The following is a 16,739-nucleotide window of genomic DNA, read 5'->3' as shown; positions in this document are numbered from 1 at the left end:
GCAAAGCAAACAAATTAACCCACTGGCTGCTGATGCAAGCCGGACATTGCTGATTTCTTTCTTATGGATCTTGAAGAATGCTGATCAAACTCTGCTAACAAAATGGGCTTCAGATCTTCCTGTATCACAACTCAACAAGATCTTAGACCTGCTCTATCTTTGTGTTTCCTGCTTTGAGTATAGGGTAAGTACACTGCATCCAGATGTACAGTAGATGAAAGCTCAAACATTTCCAGTACCAATCTGAAATTATTGAATTTCAGAAAGTACAGTCATTTGTCAGTACTTTCAGCTTCATTAATGTTAGCAGTTGTGCATCTGTTGCAATTTTTGATATGAATTCAGATTTCTTGCATATTATCTTCTTTTAAACTTCTGGAAAAGTTGTGAGTATTCCAAACTAATATTTTTATAACTTGACTTGAAAACTTGATAATATGTTGTCATCTACTAGCATAGATGGGGCATCGTGGTCAACATCGGCCAGTTGGGCTGAAGGGCCTGTTTCCATGCTCTATCACATGATGACTATGCCATATCTATGATGCCACTCATATTTTCAGACACAACATCTAGCCCAGTAGCATGAGCACATTTTCTGCAGACTCAAACTTGAAGTGTTGTCTGCATTATTCAACACACCCACAAAATCGGATTGGCACACAGGGTATAGGTTGGAAGTTAGTTCACTGTGAGATGTGTCTGCAGTTCCTATACATATCACATTTCTAGATGTGGTTTTAATGTCCAACATTTTTGAAGGGGCTCATGCATTGGTTTTATCTGGTCATTTAATAGAGCAGATATCATGTCTTTACAAGAGAACATTGACATTATTTCAGTGGTCAATATCTACATTTATTTAGGCATAAATACTATGCACATGCTTGTACTGAAGTATGCTCTGACGCCTTTATATACCTATGCTCATTAATACTTAGAAAAACATCATGCAGACTCAAGATAGTGAGTACACACGATTTTGTCCATTGTTAAATTTGCCCGTCTTGTGTCAATACTCACAAAGATTATTGTCACCATTCACATTCACCTTAGATAGACACAAAAAGCTGGAGTAACTCAAACTGTTCTTCAGACTGAAGGGTCTCGACCCAAAACATCACCTATTCCTTTTCTCCAGAGATGCTGCCTGACCCGCTGAATTACTCCAGCTTTTTGTGTCTATCTTTGGTGTACTCCATTCAAGAGTTTTCAAAAATTTACCAACTAATACTCTGTCAATTTATGATGAGCAGAATGGAGATACTGTCGGAAGGAGGGTTCCGACTCAAAATGTCATCTGTCCATTTCCCACATCAGATGCTGACTGACCTGCAGAGTCAGCAGTTGTTTTTTTACCCAAGATTCTAGCATCAGTGAAGCATGATATCCTGTGAAGGCATGATATCTGTTCCATGAAATGAATTCAGATAAAACCAATGCTTAAGCCTTCCAAAAAGATTGGACTTATCTAGAAGTGCCGTATTCACAGTAATTGCTGACACGTGTCACATTGAACTAACTTCCAACCCCTACCCTGTGCACCAAACCCATTTTGCGGGTGTGTGGAACGATGTGGACAACACCTCCAGCTGGACGCTGATACAACAGACCCATCTGATATGTCCCAATTAAACTTAAAATAGAAGAATGAAATCTATGGCATTTCAGACCCATGATATTTATCCTCTCAAATGCAGTTCACAAGAATAAATATATTTTTATGTTCAACAGCAATAATATTTCCAGTGATTAACTTAATGCCTGGAGAGTCAATTGTTGGTATAGCACAGGCTACCGATTATTTATTTTCAACTGCACAAGAATGTAGCAAACATAACATTTGGAAGAGAGAGAAATTATAACAGCGCGGCACTATGGCACAGTTTAGAATTGACTGCCTCACAGCACCAGAGACCCGGGTTTGATTCTGACCACAGGTTCTGTCTGTGTGGAGTTTACCTGTTTTCCCTGTGGCTGTGTGGGTTTCCACCGGGTGCTTCTGCTTCCCCTCACATCCCAAAGACTTGTGGGTTTGTAGGTTAATTGTCCTTTGTAAAATTGCCCACAGTGTGTGGCAAGTGGATGCGAACATGGGATAACATTGAACTAGTGTGAATGGATGGTGTGGACTATAGGACCTGTTTCCACACTGTGTTTTTCAATCAATCTGTGGGGGAAAGCAGTAATCTGTATCGCTTTGTTTCAGGGCAAAGCAACTTCAGATAAAGTCAGTACGCAAGCTCTGCAAAAGAGCAAACATACCAAAGCACGTCTGGAAGAAGTGCTTCTGGGAAATGCAGGAGCCCGTGGAGAAATGATGAAGCGATGCCGTGGACCAGGTGAGATACTTATTCTTGCTACGCATAAATAAACCAATTGCTTTAATTGTAGATATTCACTGTCACAATGAGAATAATGACCATAAGTGGGGAATAGGATTCATGAGAATAACCAATGATGATGAGTGTAATAACAGTTATCTGATCCCTAAGACAAAAGGGGTAATTTTATATGCTTAGCAAGGACTACCGGTCAAGACAGGACTATAATATTGTACCCCTCTTCTCTAACATAAAGTCTCTACATATGGAAATGGTATTGGTTTACAGAGAAACGGTGAAAAACATTGTTTCATGTGCTATCCAGGGAAATCATACAATACACGAGTACATCAGGTAGTGCAAAAGAAAGTGCTGAAGTCGTGAGAAAAAGAAAGAGCAGGGGGAACCCAGCAGGTCAGGCGGGGACTGTGGATGGAATGAACAGACAACATTTTGGGACTTCAGACTAATTGGAGTGGGGAGGGGGGGGAGAGAAAGGTGGAAAAGGGAGATGGAGTGGGACAAGGCTCAGGCCAAGGGTGTGTGGATACAGGTGAGGGAGGGGGTTAATTGGCAGATGGGTAAAGTAAGTGACAAAGGTTATAGGTAAAAAGGAGACAAAAGGATGTCAGATAAGAAAATAAATGGAGGAGTGAAATGTAAAGCTGGAGGGAGGGATATGGGTGGAGGGGGATAGGGGTGAGGGGAAAATGGGGGGGGATAAAGGGAAAATGTGGGACATGAATGGGAGATAAGAGGGAGGGGAAAGGAGCAGGGAGGTTAGGCTCGTTGAAAATGGGAGAAATGTATGCGCGCTGGGGAAAGGAAAAAGATGGGGGGCAATGCGATGGTATTATTTGAAATTGGAGAATTCAGAGTTTGTACCATTATGTTGTAAACTATCCAAGCCAAATAGGAGGTGCTGTTTCTCGAGCTTGTGTGTGGCCTCATTCGGGCAATGGAGGAGATCATGGACAGAGATGTCAGTGTGGGAATGGGAAGGGGAGTTAAAATGGTTAATAACCAGTAGATCCAGTAGACCTTGCAGACAGAGTGCAAGTGTTTAGCGAATTGGTCACAGTCTGTACTTGGTTTTTCTGATATAATGGAGACCACATACGGAGCACAGGATGCAGTAGATGAGGTCAGAAGAAGTGCATCTGAACCTCTGTCTCATCTGGAAGGACTGCCGAGGTCCCTGGTTGGGTGTGAGAGAAGAGGTGTGGGGATAGGTATCACAATATATCACCTGTGGTTGGATGGCAAAGTACCTGGGCTGGGACAGTTTTGTTTTAGTTTAGTTTAGTTTAGTTTGGAGATACAGCATGGAAACAGGCTGTTCAGCCAACTGAGTCCACGTCAACCAACGATCATCCATCTACTAGTTCTATCCTACACGCTAGGAACAATTTACAGAAGCCAATTAATCTACATTCCTGTGCGTCTTTGGAATGTGGGAGGAAACTGGAGCACATGGAGCAAACCCACACTGTCACCGGGATAACGTACAAACACCATACAGACAGCACCCATGGTCAGGATCGAACCCAGGTTTCTGGCACGATAAGGCAACAACACTACCACAGCATCGTGAATGGCAGGTTGGGTGGGAATGGATGAGTGAACCAAGGAGTTGAGGGAGTGGCCTCTACAGAAAGCAGAATGGGGCGAGGACGGGAAGATGTTTCTGGTGGTGGGATCACGTTGAAGGTGGCAGAAACATTGGCGAATGCTGTGTTGTATGCGTCGGATGGTGGTGAAATGTGAGCACCAGGGGAACGCTATACTTGTTCCATTTGGAGGAAAGGCGAACAAAAGCAAAACTTCACGACACAGAGGAGATATGTGTGAGGGTTCCATCCACAACAGCAGAGGGGAAGCCACATTTACTAAAAAAAAGAGGATGACTCATCTTAGGGCAAAGGCAGCAGAAACAGAGACTATGAGAATAAGGAATCGCATCAGAATTTAGTGTTATAGCTGCAAAGAAATGCATGTTTAAAAAAGATCCAAGGTCATCCAACATAAATAGGAAGATCAAGAATTCAAATGGCCATAAATTTAATGTGATTTATAACAGATATACTGATATTATTGGCAATTCACAGATCGGGAGTTGAGCATTAGCAGTACAAGATCACAGAATTTGCACCTTTTATTAATAGCTTAAAATAAAATTTGAATTTGAGTTCATTTTTGTCACGATTAGTGAATGATGCACCATGCAGCCTTTTATAAAATTAGCAGAGATATGTTTCCAAATCTTCCAAATACTTGTTTCAGGAAACGAAAGAAACTTTGGAATAAATGAAAACCTGCGATGGAGAAAAGATCAAACACAATGGCGACAGGGCAATGAGAGGCATGAAAAGTATGTAGACAAAATTAATAATTTTTCAATGTAGAATCATGTAATAAGACAAGGAAGAAGGATTCCAGTTGGTTCATAATCACTAGTCTGACGGAATTAGTTCTTTCGCCTTTCTCTTTTTACACAACCCTCAAAGTTCTAATCCTTCAAATGTTTTTTTTCCCCAATTGCCTGATAAATTTTACAATTGAATCTACTTTCAATGTCCTTTTATCACATTACATCTAACAAGTCACTGTGTAAAAATATTCTTGTGGTATCGCTGTCCCATTGGCAATTAGCTTAATTTGTGCTTCTGTACTGGAAACAGTCCTTACCTTTAACAAACAATTAATGGCTTTGAACATCTCTCCTCTTTATTTTCTTTCATCTCAGGGGATGAGTTGAGTTCACCATTCTATTCACATAAGTGAAGTCACCTATCCTCAACAATTCTCAGAAATATATTCTGCACCTTTTCCAAAGTCTATCATTTCAGAGCGCAGGGCCTAGAATGGAACACAAACTCAGTGTCTGAACTTGAGTTTGAGTAAATAAAGTTACTTCCTGCACATATGATTGTCCAGTCTTAGATTAGATTAGATTCGTTTATTGTCATTCAGACCATTCGGTCTGAACGAAATTCTGTTTCCCTGCAGTCATACATATAATTTAAAAAAAATGACAAAACACATAGTCAACACAAATTTAACATCCACCACAGTGAGTTCACCAGACACCTCCTCACTGTGGTGGAAGTCTACACTTTGTGCTGGGGTTTACATGATCGACAGGAATTACAGACAAGGGATGCGAGTCATACGGAACCAACTTGTCCATGCTGACCAAGATGCCCCAGCTAAGCAAGTCCCATTTGCCTGCATTTGGCCCATATCCTTCAAAACCTTACCTGTATATGTATCTCCCAACACCTTTGCCCCACGAATAGTGTCAAAGCTTTGAGCTGCCAAGACCTTACACTGCAGTTTTTTCCACAAAGTCTTCTGTCCCTATATTTCTTCCCTCTTGCTAAATAATTATACATGAACTATCTTTAGGATCAGGCTTCTCATGTTTCATCCATATTTTTTATATATCAAAATCAATATGTCAATAGAAAAGTTTGCAGTTATGCGTAATAATATTTTTTTAATATCCCATCTTATTGTCACAAAGATTTTAACTACTAGCTATAAATTTAGTATCATTTATGACATGAATAATGAAGTTATAACCAATTAATTTGTTTGTTTTTTACACAGGACCAAAGCAGACCTGGATCAGGAAGCTCTGATCTCAGGAAATCTTGTTACTGAGGCTAATCTGATTATTTTAGACACCTTGGAAATAATTATACAGGTAACATTGGTATATGGACATTACTATCCTCCATTATTGATGCATCCATAAATAAATAACATTATTTTATTATTTAACTTTCATCCTGAAAGATAAATAGTTTTTATAAAATTGCAACTGAATGCTTCAAGTAAAGTCTGGCTATATCCTTCACCAGGATTTAAGAATAACTGTTTAGTTTTGTTTAGAGATACAGCGCGGAAATAGGCCCTTTGGCCCATCGAGTCTGCACTGACCAGCGATCACTGCACATTAACACTATTCTGCACTGGGGACAATTTTTTTACATTTATACCAAACCAATTAAGCTACAGACGTGTACGTCTTTGGAACGTGGGAGGAAGCCGTTCGCAGAGAAAACCCAAGCGGGTCACGGGGATAACATACAAACTATAAACAGTCAAGCACCCGTAGTCACGGTCGAACTATACCACTGCGCCACCGTACTGTCTGTTGTGCTATTCTTTAGTGTTGAGGCAAATAAAGTAAATGTACCAACATAACATGTTTAGTTTAGTGATACAGCGTGGAAAAAGGCCCTTCAGTCCACCCAGTCCATGCCGACCATCGATCACCTGCACAATAGTTCTATGTTATCCCACTTTTCCATCCTGCACATTAGGGGGAATTTACAGAAGCCAATTAACCTATAAACATGTAGGTCTTTGAAATGTGGGAGGAAACTGGAGCACCCAGAGAAAACCCACAGGGTCACAGAGAGAACATACAAACTCTGCGCCATCACCCACAATCGGGATCGAACCTGGGTATCTGGTGCTGTGAGGCAATTATGTTCAATGGATTGAGTAATCTACTTCTGCTCCACTGTGCTGCCCTATATATGTGTATATTTAGAATTGTCCACTTCAAAAGCAAAGAATGCTATACTGCCCAGAAAAGGTCTCAGGCTAGTTTCATTTATCACCAGCCTTACATATTCTTTTGAAGTGCTCGTTCCTTTTTCATTGCTAGATATTTTGTTGGGGTGAGAAAGTTAGTAAGAGAGCATCTGTGAGTCATTTTCTCCTATTGTGGTTGCAGAATAGCACAGATGGTGAATTGCTTCCAAACTAACTTTTGATTTGAGGTGTAGTGATCATAAAAGAATGAACATAAAAACAGAAATCTTTCTCGGCTGACTTCTAATGATATTCAAAAAGTATGATGACGTGTCATCATTCCAAATCATTCATTGTTTTTTCTCTCTACAATTGCTGCCTATTGAGTATTTCCAACAAAAGTTTGAAACCATGTGCCACCAGAATCAGGAACAGATTCTTTCCCACTGTTTTCAGATGACCAAATAGGCCTCTCTTAAACTAAAGGTGTAGCCTTAATCTCCCAACCTACCTCATTGCAGCCCTTGCATTTTTTTATCCACACTTTCTCTGTATCTGCAATGCTGTAACACTATATTCTGCAGTCTCGTATTTTTCCCTGTGCACTACCTGTGTACTTGAATATGACCTAATTGTTCTCGTGTATAGTATGATTTGACAAGATACCACACAAAGAAAGTTTTTCACTGTTGACAATGATATGTGCACATATGACAATGATAAAGTAATACAAATTTGTGTTTCATTTCACAAAATATTAATTACATTGCTCACATTTTCTTTATACCTTGTGAGTACTGGCTACTAATCATAATTGAAACTACACATGTAAAATTCTAACACAATTCAAATGTTCTGCTATGTTTGCAATGTAGCAGATTAATATTTTTAACATAGTTTCTGAAATGAATGAAATATTTTATTTCTCTGGTTTAGTTCTTGGTGGGCTTGTAACAAAACAGCTGAGGAAATTATTCTTGGACCAGTTCCTGGTCTTGACATTGAAAGCGCTCATTTTTAATAGATAGTTGCAAAAATATGTTGTGAATTATGTTCAATGGATTTGAGTAATCTAAAATGATCTAGAAATCTTATTTCTTCCCATTGTGCAGGCAATTTCAATGTCTGATTGCAAGGACAATGTCTTGGGAAGTGTTTTCAGAGTTCTTCTTCATAGTCTGGGTTGTAATCAAAGTTCTTACTACCTAACACATTGCTTCAGCACACTGCGAGCTCTCATAACCAAGGTAAACCAAAATCATTTAATATCTTTTCTAATCACAGCGTGCAAATATTTTGTTAAGAATAACCTTTGATGTTTTAATGGGTTGATCCATCATCTCTGGTTTTAGAGGTCATTTTCTTTTTAATTCATTAGTTCATTGCAACATCTCCACCTGAAACTGAGATCTGAAGAATTACCTTTGCTGTTTTTATTATATTTAGACTTAGAGGGAAACTAGTAGGTGGCCTTATTCCTAAGCATTTTCTGTCTTTGTTAGAAATCATGAGTTTTGTAACTGTTGGCAGACCAATTTCCCTCCTGGGATAAATAAAGTTCTATTGTATCGTAGTAGCCGAGGCATGTAACTGCAGTGCATTTTTCAATGGTACACACTGCAGTGCATAAATGTTTAGGTTCCCACGGAACTGTCAAATATCCGATGTCTGTCATATCAAATAAGATATGTCATACTAACCTCCAGATCACCTGTAGTCATGAGAGAGGTCATTAATTCTCTGAGGAGGGGCCAAGGAATTAATTGTGTGGAAGAAGCTGGGGGAGTTGATGAGAATATGACAATAAACAATAGACAATAGGTGCAGGAGTAGGCCATTCGGCCCATCGAGCCAGCACCGCCATTCAATGTGATCATGGCTGATCATCCCCAATCAGTATCCCGTTCCTGCCTTCTCCCCATATCCCCTGACTCCGCTATTTTTAGGAGCCCTATCTAGCTCTCTCTTGAAAGCATCCAGAGAACCCGCCTCCACTGCCCTCCGAGGCAGAGAATTCCACAAACTCACCACTCTCTGGGAGAAAAAGTGTTTCCTCGTCTCCGTTCTAAATGGCTTACTCCTTATTCTTAAATTGTGGCCCTTAGTTCTGGACTCACCCAACCTCGGGAACATGTTTCCTGCCTCTAGCGTGTCCAAACCCTTAACAATCTTAAATGTTTCAATGAAATACCCTCTCATCCTTCTAAACTCCAGAGTGTACAAGCCCAGCTGCTCCATTCTCTCAGCATATGACAGCCCCCCCACCCCAGGAAATAACCTTGTAAACCTCTGCTGCACTCCCTCAATAGCAAGAATATCCTTCCTCAAATTAGGGGACCAAAACTGTACACAATACTCCAGGTGTGGTCTCTCTAGGGCTCTGCACAACTGCAGAAGGACCTCTTTGCTCCTATATTTGATTCGTTTTGCTATAAAGGCCAACGTGCCATTCGCTTTCTTCACTGCCTGCTGTACCTGCATGCTTACTTTCATAGACTGACGTACAAGGACACCCAGATCCCGTTGTACTTCCCCTTTTCCCAACTTGACGCCATTTAGATAGTAATCTGCCTTCCTGTTATGGAAAGATTATAAATCATATTGTTGATATGGGTTGAGTGGGCAAAGGATCTCTTTCCATGCTGTGTATCTCTAGTAATATTGACTCACTTATTTCCTTGTTCCATCAGTATGCGGATCTGTTGTTTGAGGAGGAGGCAGAGCAGTGTTCCGACATGTGTCAAAGAATCTTACACCACTGCAGCAGCAGTATTGACAGCACCCGTACTCATGCCTGCGCCACACTCTACCTCCTTATGAGGCAAAGCTTCAACATAATCAGTGTAAGCATCTTTATTCCGATTAAGTAAATATAATACCAGCTGTAGAGTGATTGTAAGCCAAAAATAAAAATCACATCCTGGTGTGGAAATTCACTGCCATTCTGCGTTGGCATTATCACAAACTATTGCCATTTCCATCAGGACTAACCACTGTCTGAGGACTGATAGGTAAATAGGATTCCCCAGGTTGAAACACCGGTCACATTTATTTTACAGTACTGGCAGCTGCAAAAGGATGCTGGCAATAGGTAAATGCAAGATTATGGCTCGTTTTCTTCTACCTCAGGTACTTCCCCTATGTATTGTAGATGTAAATTGTGGTGTCAGAGACCGAACTTTGCTCCCAATGTTTACTATGGACCTGGGTCATATGGGATCGAGAGACCTTTTCATGTTGTGGCTTACAAAGTGAAGCAATTGAGGTAGAGCTATCACTAGAACACCCTTTGAAAGCAGTAAACTCTCGATGAATAGAAATTTGGTGGTACAATGTATCATAAGGCATGCATAATGCTGCACACTTCCACATAGTCATCACGGGTCAGGAAAGCACATTTATAATTTGGGTCTATAATAGGCCCCAGGAAAAGGGGGTCCACCGTATTTGTAAGCTGTGTTTTTCTTCAGGGCTTGCACCCTCTTGTTCATGCCCTGACAATTATCTTGATCAGGCAGGCTGAGGCTGAGTGCCTTCTGCTGCATTCAAGACAAGGCCATCTGTTTTCTGTGGCCTATAACATGCAACCTTCCCACCTATTAGCGTTCATGTAACTGACAGGCTTCCCAGCTAACCCACTGGCGGTGTCTGCATGATCCGGTTGTGAAGAAGGGACCCCGCTAACATTATCATTCCGTGAGCTTGTTCCCTACTTGAACCTCTGAATCGTGCTCTGTACAATGTAGGCCAACATTTTAAAATGCAATATATTTGCTGGTAGCTATTCTATACACTCTTCAAGCATTAAATTAATCGCCTGAATTTTTTTCATTTGACACTCAATCTGCAACATGATCTCACTATTTCAATCGTCAGATATTACAATTCTCTGCTAATTTTCCCAGCCTGATCAGATATCCACCTCAAAAACATTTTCACGCAAAATGTTCCATTAAAATATCCAACTTTTTACCGTCACCGATTCATCTAATTCACATTTTAATAAACAGAAGAGTAACTGCTATTCTAAGATTTATTTAAATACTCCACTTCAGCATCTAGTTATTTAGGTTAACTAATCAATCCAATTCACATTTAATGTTAATTAAAATATATTATTCTCTCATAAAGTGATCTACCACTTTCAGTGGAAATATTCAATACATTCCCATTCCAAGCAAGGAGTTACATCAGACAATGTGCATTTACTGACTCGCAGCTGTTCCATCTGTGACAGCCGTGGCTTCACTGTTTAACTTCACAGAGAGGTTTTTCACACAGATGTGACACCTCCTGGTTACCAAATGGCCATTGTCTTCACAAGGTGTGGTATTTAAACTATAAATGCAGTAAGTTTGCCATTAGATCCAATTGCGCAGTTTACTCACAATGGCAAAATAATTCCAAAAGTTTACCACATAATAATGAACAGGCTAATTTGCAAGCAATGTTGAATTATACCACATGCACGTAATATAATGTTCATTGTCCATTAACAAAATAATTAAAGAGTGTGCAGTAGTATTGCTAATACACAGATTTGGTATTTTACAGAATTTTGCCAGAGTTAAAATGCAAGTCACCATGTCTTTAGCGTCTCTAGTTGGTAAGTCATCCGATTTTAATGAAGAATACTTGAGGCGATCTTTGCGAAGTGTTTTGGCTTATGCAGAGGAAGATGAGGAAATGCAGCCAACAATGTTTCCAATTCAGGTAGAGCATCCTTGCAATAAGTATATGTAATAATTAGATTTTGTACTTTTTTGTAATGTGTGTAACTTTGCTTCATTCCACATGCCGCTAGCATCTACAAGTACATATTCCACTTCATTATTAACCTTCATGAATGTCACCCCTTCATAAATATTATTCCTTTTCTATCCAGAAATAAATATTAGGGTGATAATAACAATAATAATAATACACTTTATTGTCATTGTAAAAACATACAACAAAATTTCAGGCGCACTGCTCGAGCAGAGTTCCAACGTATCAGATAAATAATACAGCAAATGAAAACAGCAAAAACGGCAAGAAAAACGTCGTCAAGGAACTGCAGATGCTGTTTAAAGCAAAGATAAACACAATAAGCTGGAGTAACTCAGCGGGTCAGACAGCATCTCTGGAGAAAAAGAATAGGTGACCTGCTGAGTTTCTCCAGTACTTTGTTTTTTTGCTGTCTGTTGTATGGGTATCATTTCACCTTATCTGTACCCCTCAAGATCTTATCAACCTGCATAGTCACCCCTCAACCCCCTATGCTGAAAATAGATCCTGCCTATTCAGTCTCTCCTTGTAACTCAAACCATCCAGTCCCAATAATCTGTCCCTAGGAATCTTTTCCAGCTGAATAACATTATTCCTATTGCAAGACAACCAAACTGTACAAAGTACTCCAAATATGGCCTTACCAATGTCTTGTAGAGCGTAACATGATATCCCAGGTTCTATATTGATTATACTGACCGATGAAGGGAAGCATGCCGAATGCTTTCTTCATCGTCGTGTCTACCTGTCTCATCACTATCACGGAACTAAGCACCTCTGCCCTTATGTCTTTATAATACTCTGTAGTGCCCTACCATTTACTGTGTAAGTCCTGCCCTGCTTTGTCTTACCAAAAATGTAGCATCTCATACTTAATTGAATTAAACTCCATCTGCCATTCTTCATCCCAGTCCATTGAAATCCCATTGTAATGTACCACTAATTTTAGTGTCATCTGCAAATTTACTAACTATATTACCTACATTCATATCCAAATCGTAATATAAATTACAGTAGCAGTGGCCCAGCAGCAAGATCTGTGGCACGCTACTTGCTACAGGTATTCGGTCTGATCAACAACCTTCTACCACCACCCTCTGTCTTCTACCTTCAAGCCAATTTTGTATCCTGTTGGCTCACTCACCCTGGATTCCATGTGATCAAAACTTCCACACTAGCATACCATGTGGTACCTTGTCAAAAGCCTTACCAAAATCTATTGGACAATGCTTACCGCCTTGCCAACATTAATCTTCTTCACTTCAAAAAGCTCAATCAAATTTGTAAGACAGTTTCCCGTGCATAAAGCCATGTTGACCATCTGTAATCAGTCTTTGCCTTTCCAAATGTGTGTAGCTCATGTGGGTGGCTCAACATTTCCTCCAATAACTTACCCACCACTGATATTAGGCTCTCCAGCCTAAAGTTTCCAGGCATTTTGGTGCAGTCTTTCTTAAAGAGCGGCACAACATTCACCGCTCTCCAGTCTTTTCTGACTTGTGGCTATCTATGAGGCAAATATCTCTGTCAGGGACCCTCTCAGCATTCCACAATGTCTCAGGATACACTTGATCAGGTCCTGGTGATTTAGCCATCTTTGTGCATTTTAAGACTTGTGGTAGGCACTTCCTCTTCTGTACTGTGGACTCTCTTTAAGCCAAGTAGTTCTACTAATCACTATTAACACCCCCGAGTTCCCTAGCATCCATATCCATGGTAAATATAGATGTGATATATCCACGAGCCACCTCCTCCATCTCCCATGAAACTATGTTATCAAAGTAAGGAGAAAATTGGTGAGAGCATTTCTTTAAAATGATATTCCCTAACCTTATTATAATCAGGAAAACCTCTAGAAACATTGTAATGTGTTGATGATAGGATATATTAGCCTTTCTCGTTTACAAATTGTATGAGTATTTTATTGCTTTTCAGGTGGAGGAACTGTTGTCAAACCTCAACAGTATCTTGTCTGACACAGTAAAAATGAGAGAGTTCCAAAAGGATCCTGAGATGCTTATGGACCTGATGTACAGGTATCTAAACACATGCAAAAAATATAATCGCATTCAGTTTTTTTCTAAATGTCTCTCCACTGGTAATGAAAATATTCAGAAATGCAGATCTGAAACAAAACCAGAAGATGCTACAAAACATTCAGCAGGTCAAGCAGCATCTGTGGATGAGAAAAAGAGTTCATGTTTCAGATTGAAACCCTTTAGTCAGAACTGAAAAAGAGAGAAGATAAGAGTTTTGCAGAGAGGATCGGGATGGGACAGAGAGAACAAAGACAACCCAGGCCTCACCCTTATCATAGATGTTCCTTTCACCCCATTCATCCCTCTGCAATTTGAAACAAACTTGTTTTCTCTCCTTCCAGTTCTGAGGAAGGGTCTTCAATCTGAAATTATTACTTTTTTCCTCATCCTACAAATGTTGCCTGAGTGTTTCCAGCATTTTCTGTTTTAATCTCACAACTACTAACCTTGTATCAGGTAGGTCAGTGAAGATTACAATTAACTCACAATGATCATCCCTTCTTCTCCTTTTCGTGTCCATCTTGTTACAAATGTTGATCTAGCTGTCATCATCCGTCCTGTAAAGGACGCAAGCTTCCGGCGACAATCAGTGGAAGCCATCTCTTGTCACAATAGATGATGGTGGTAGCAGAATTAGCTCAGGATACTTCCAGTTTCCAGCCCCGGAACGTGGGTGCTTCTGCTATGGGGCCATGATTATCCCTGTTTCTTCCTTCCTCTATTTGCGCGGGATATTTTGCGTTACTACCTCCCCGAGCCACTTGTGGGTGGCTGTGCTGGGATTACAGGTTCAGAAAAAGGGTCCCCAATTGTAATACTAAACCAGCAGTAACAAGTGAATATTAGCTTTGGTTCAGAAAATAGAACATGGCAGCAACCTCTGACAGGCATGGTGCACTGCTGTCCACTGAGGTGGGTGCTCTAACAACTACACAGCTTAGCTCTCCTTATACCCACATCAGCAACCATTGAACTGGCCCTTGGGCCTTCGTAAAGGCTAAAGTAGTATTTAGAACATAGGACAGCACATGGCCCTTTACCCCACGATATCTGTGACAATCATTGTGCCAAATTTAACCATGTACCCCACATTTACGTTCAAATTAGGCGAATGCAATTTAGATTTAAGCTCCTAAAGATATTTTACATATCCTCTATCTTTTTAACCTTTTAGCACAAGGCCAAAAGCTGTGCTGAGAGCTCATGTTAACTATACAAATAAATTGACCCTGAAAACTGCAGATGGTCAGCCTTTCAGCCAGCTCACCATTACCAGCTGCACTAGCTCAAGGTTGCAAAATCTGTCTTCTGTGCTGCAGAATCTACCACTGGAAACACTGGACTCCCTGCGCTGCTGTTTGTTAGGATTCTTTACCGTGCTAGGCCACTTGATGACATATTTGTACTTGAATGCTGGAGATCCCATTGATACCTAATAGCAACCAATGTAGGCAAGATAAACTTCCTGCTACTGAGATCATTGTAGGTAAAATGTTTGCAAATGTGGCAAATACCATCACTGTGCTTCTGACTACAAAATTGGTCAATATTCCTAGAAGAGCCATTAACCATCATAATATCTGTCAGAATTGTCTGCTGAAAATGTGTTTGGTAGCGAAGGTACTAAATGCATTTCTCCAAATGAGCCTGCAGATTTCTGGTGATCTCTAAATGCCATGAATACAAGTTCATGACGCGGATAGATCTACATCTCCGAATATAGATTTGAAAAATTCTCTTTTAAAGGGCCTTCGCTTCTATTGCTTCTTTCCACTTTCTCTCTTCCTTTTTTATTTTTTATATACACACTTCACGTTTTTCTACTCTCTACCATCTATTTTTCCACTTTTTCCTCTTTCTATTGTTTTCTTTTTCTTGTCCTGCTTACTTCCTTCTTATAACATAAAACTAGAGGTTGTACATAGAATGGATTACGGTATTACATAGTTGGCACCTAAAATTAGGTTCCACTGTACTGTTTTGTGCTGTATTAACTTCTAATAAAATAAACAAAAAAATAAATAAATAAAAATAAAAAAATAAAAAATAAATGCCATGAAAAATAATGAGAAAGGGTATCTGATCGATCACAAAGAAAGTTTTATTTTATAACTGCATTTAAATCTCAACAAATTCTAACCAGTCTTGGATGAAAGGAAACCATTGGTTTATTGGTAAAGGAATCGAGGCACAAGAGACTGTAGATGCTACAATCTTCAGCAAAATACAAAGTGCTGGAGGAACTCAGTGGGTCAGGCAGCATCTGTGGAGGGAATGGACAGATGATGTTTAAGGTCTTCAGACTGGAGTCTGAAAAAGGGTTCCAACTTGATATGTTGTCTGCCTATTCCTGTCTGATCTGCTGAGTCCCTCCAGCACTTTGTGTTTTACTAAAATAAATCAGGCATGCACAGGAAATTTCTCAACATTTGAAAAGAGAAGAGATTGGGTAAGAGAGGGAGCCCATGAGTCCTGGTTTCAGTATTGAATGAACATATTTTTGAGCTGGAAAGGAAGGGTATTGGTTTACACCGTAGATACACATAAAATGCTGGGGTAACTCAGCGGGACAGGCAGCATCCCTGGAGAGAAGGAATGGGTGTCATTTAGGGTCGTGACCATTCTTCAGACTGACGTTTCAGGTCGAGATGTCAAAAAGTTCTTCAGAACTTTTATTGAGCTGCCTTTTTCAGATACATATGGTTCCCTTTTAAAGTGACCGTTGAAGATGGCTAAATCAGCATGTTTGATATATCGACAAGAGGCAGTTATCTTGGTTCAGTCAGTGAAGGACAAATATTGGATATTAATATTAGTATTTAATTTTTGTACATTGCTTGTATTATAAAATATTTCAGACTAGCAAAAGGATATCAGACTTCGCCCGACCTCCGGTTGACCTGGCTTCAAAACATGGCAGAAAAACACACTAAGCGCAAGTGCTACACGGAGGCTGCCATGTGCCTGGTCCATGCAGCGGCACTTGTAGCGGAGTACCTCAGCATGTTAGAGGACCACAAGTACCTTCCAGTAGGCTGTGTTAGCTTTCAGGTTTGTATGT

The 16,739-nt window shown here is 40.0% G+C and overlaps 1 protein-coding gene across 1 annotated transcript in view; it reads left to right on the top strand.

Annotated features, from left to right (window-relative positions):
* Positions 1-16,739, top strand: part of dock8 (dedicator of cytokinesis 8) — a 192,763-nt gene that overhangs the window by 154,820 nt on the left and 21,204 nt on the right. The window contains 9 exon segments of the mRNA XM_055632820.1: positions 2-184; positions 2,210-2,342; positions 4,608-4,695; positions 5,937-6,033; positions 7,985-8,119; positions 9,563-9,715; positions 11,427-11,585; positions 13,575-13,675; positions 16,537-16,729. Coding sequence (XP_055488795.1) covers positions 2-184; positions 2,210-2,342; positions 4,608-4,695; positions 5,937-6,033; positions 7,985-8,119; positions 9,563-9,715; positions 11,427-11,585; positions 13,575-13,675; positions 16,537-16,729 — 1,242 coding nt within the window.

This window comes from Leucoraja erinacea, chromosome 3 (genome assembly GCF_028641065.1).
Source record: "Leucoraja erinacea ecotype New England chromosome 3, Leri_hhj_1, whole genome shotgun sequence".
NCBI lineage: Eukaryota > Metazoa > Chordata > Chondrichthyes > Rajiformes > Rajidae > Leucoraja > Leucoraja erinaceus.
Note: the sequence above shows the minus strand (reverse complement) of the source record. Positions and strands in the feature narration are given on the sequence as shown.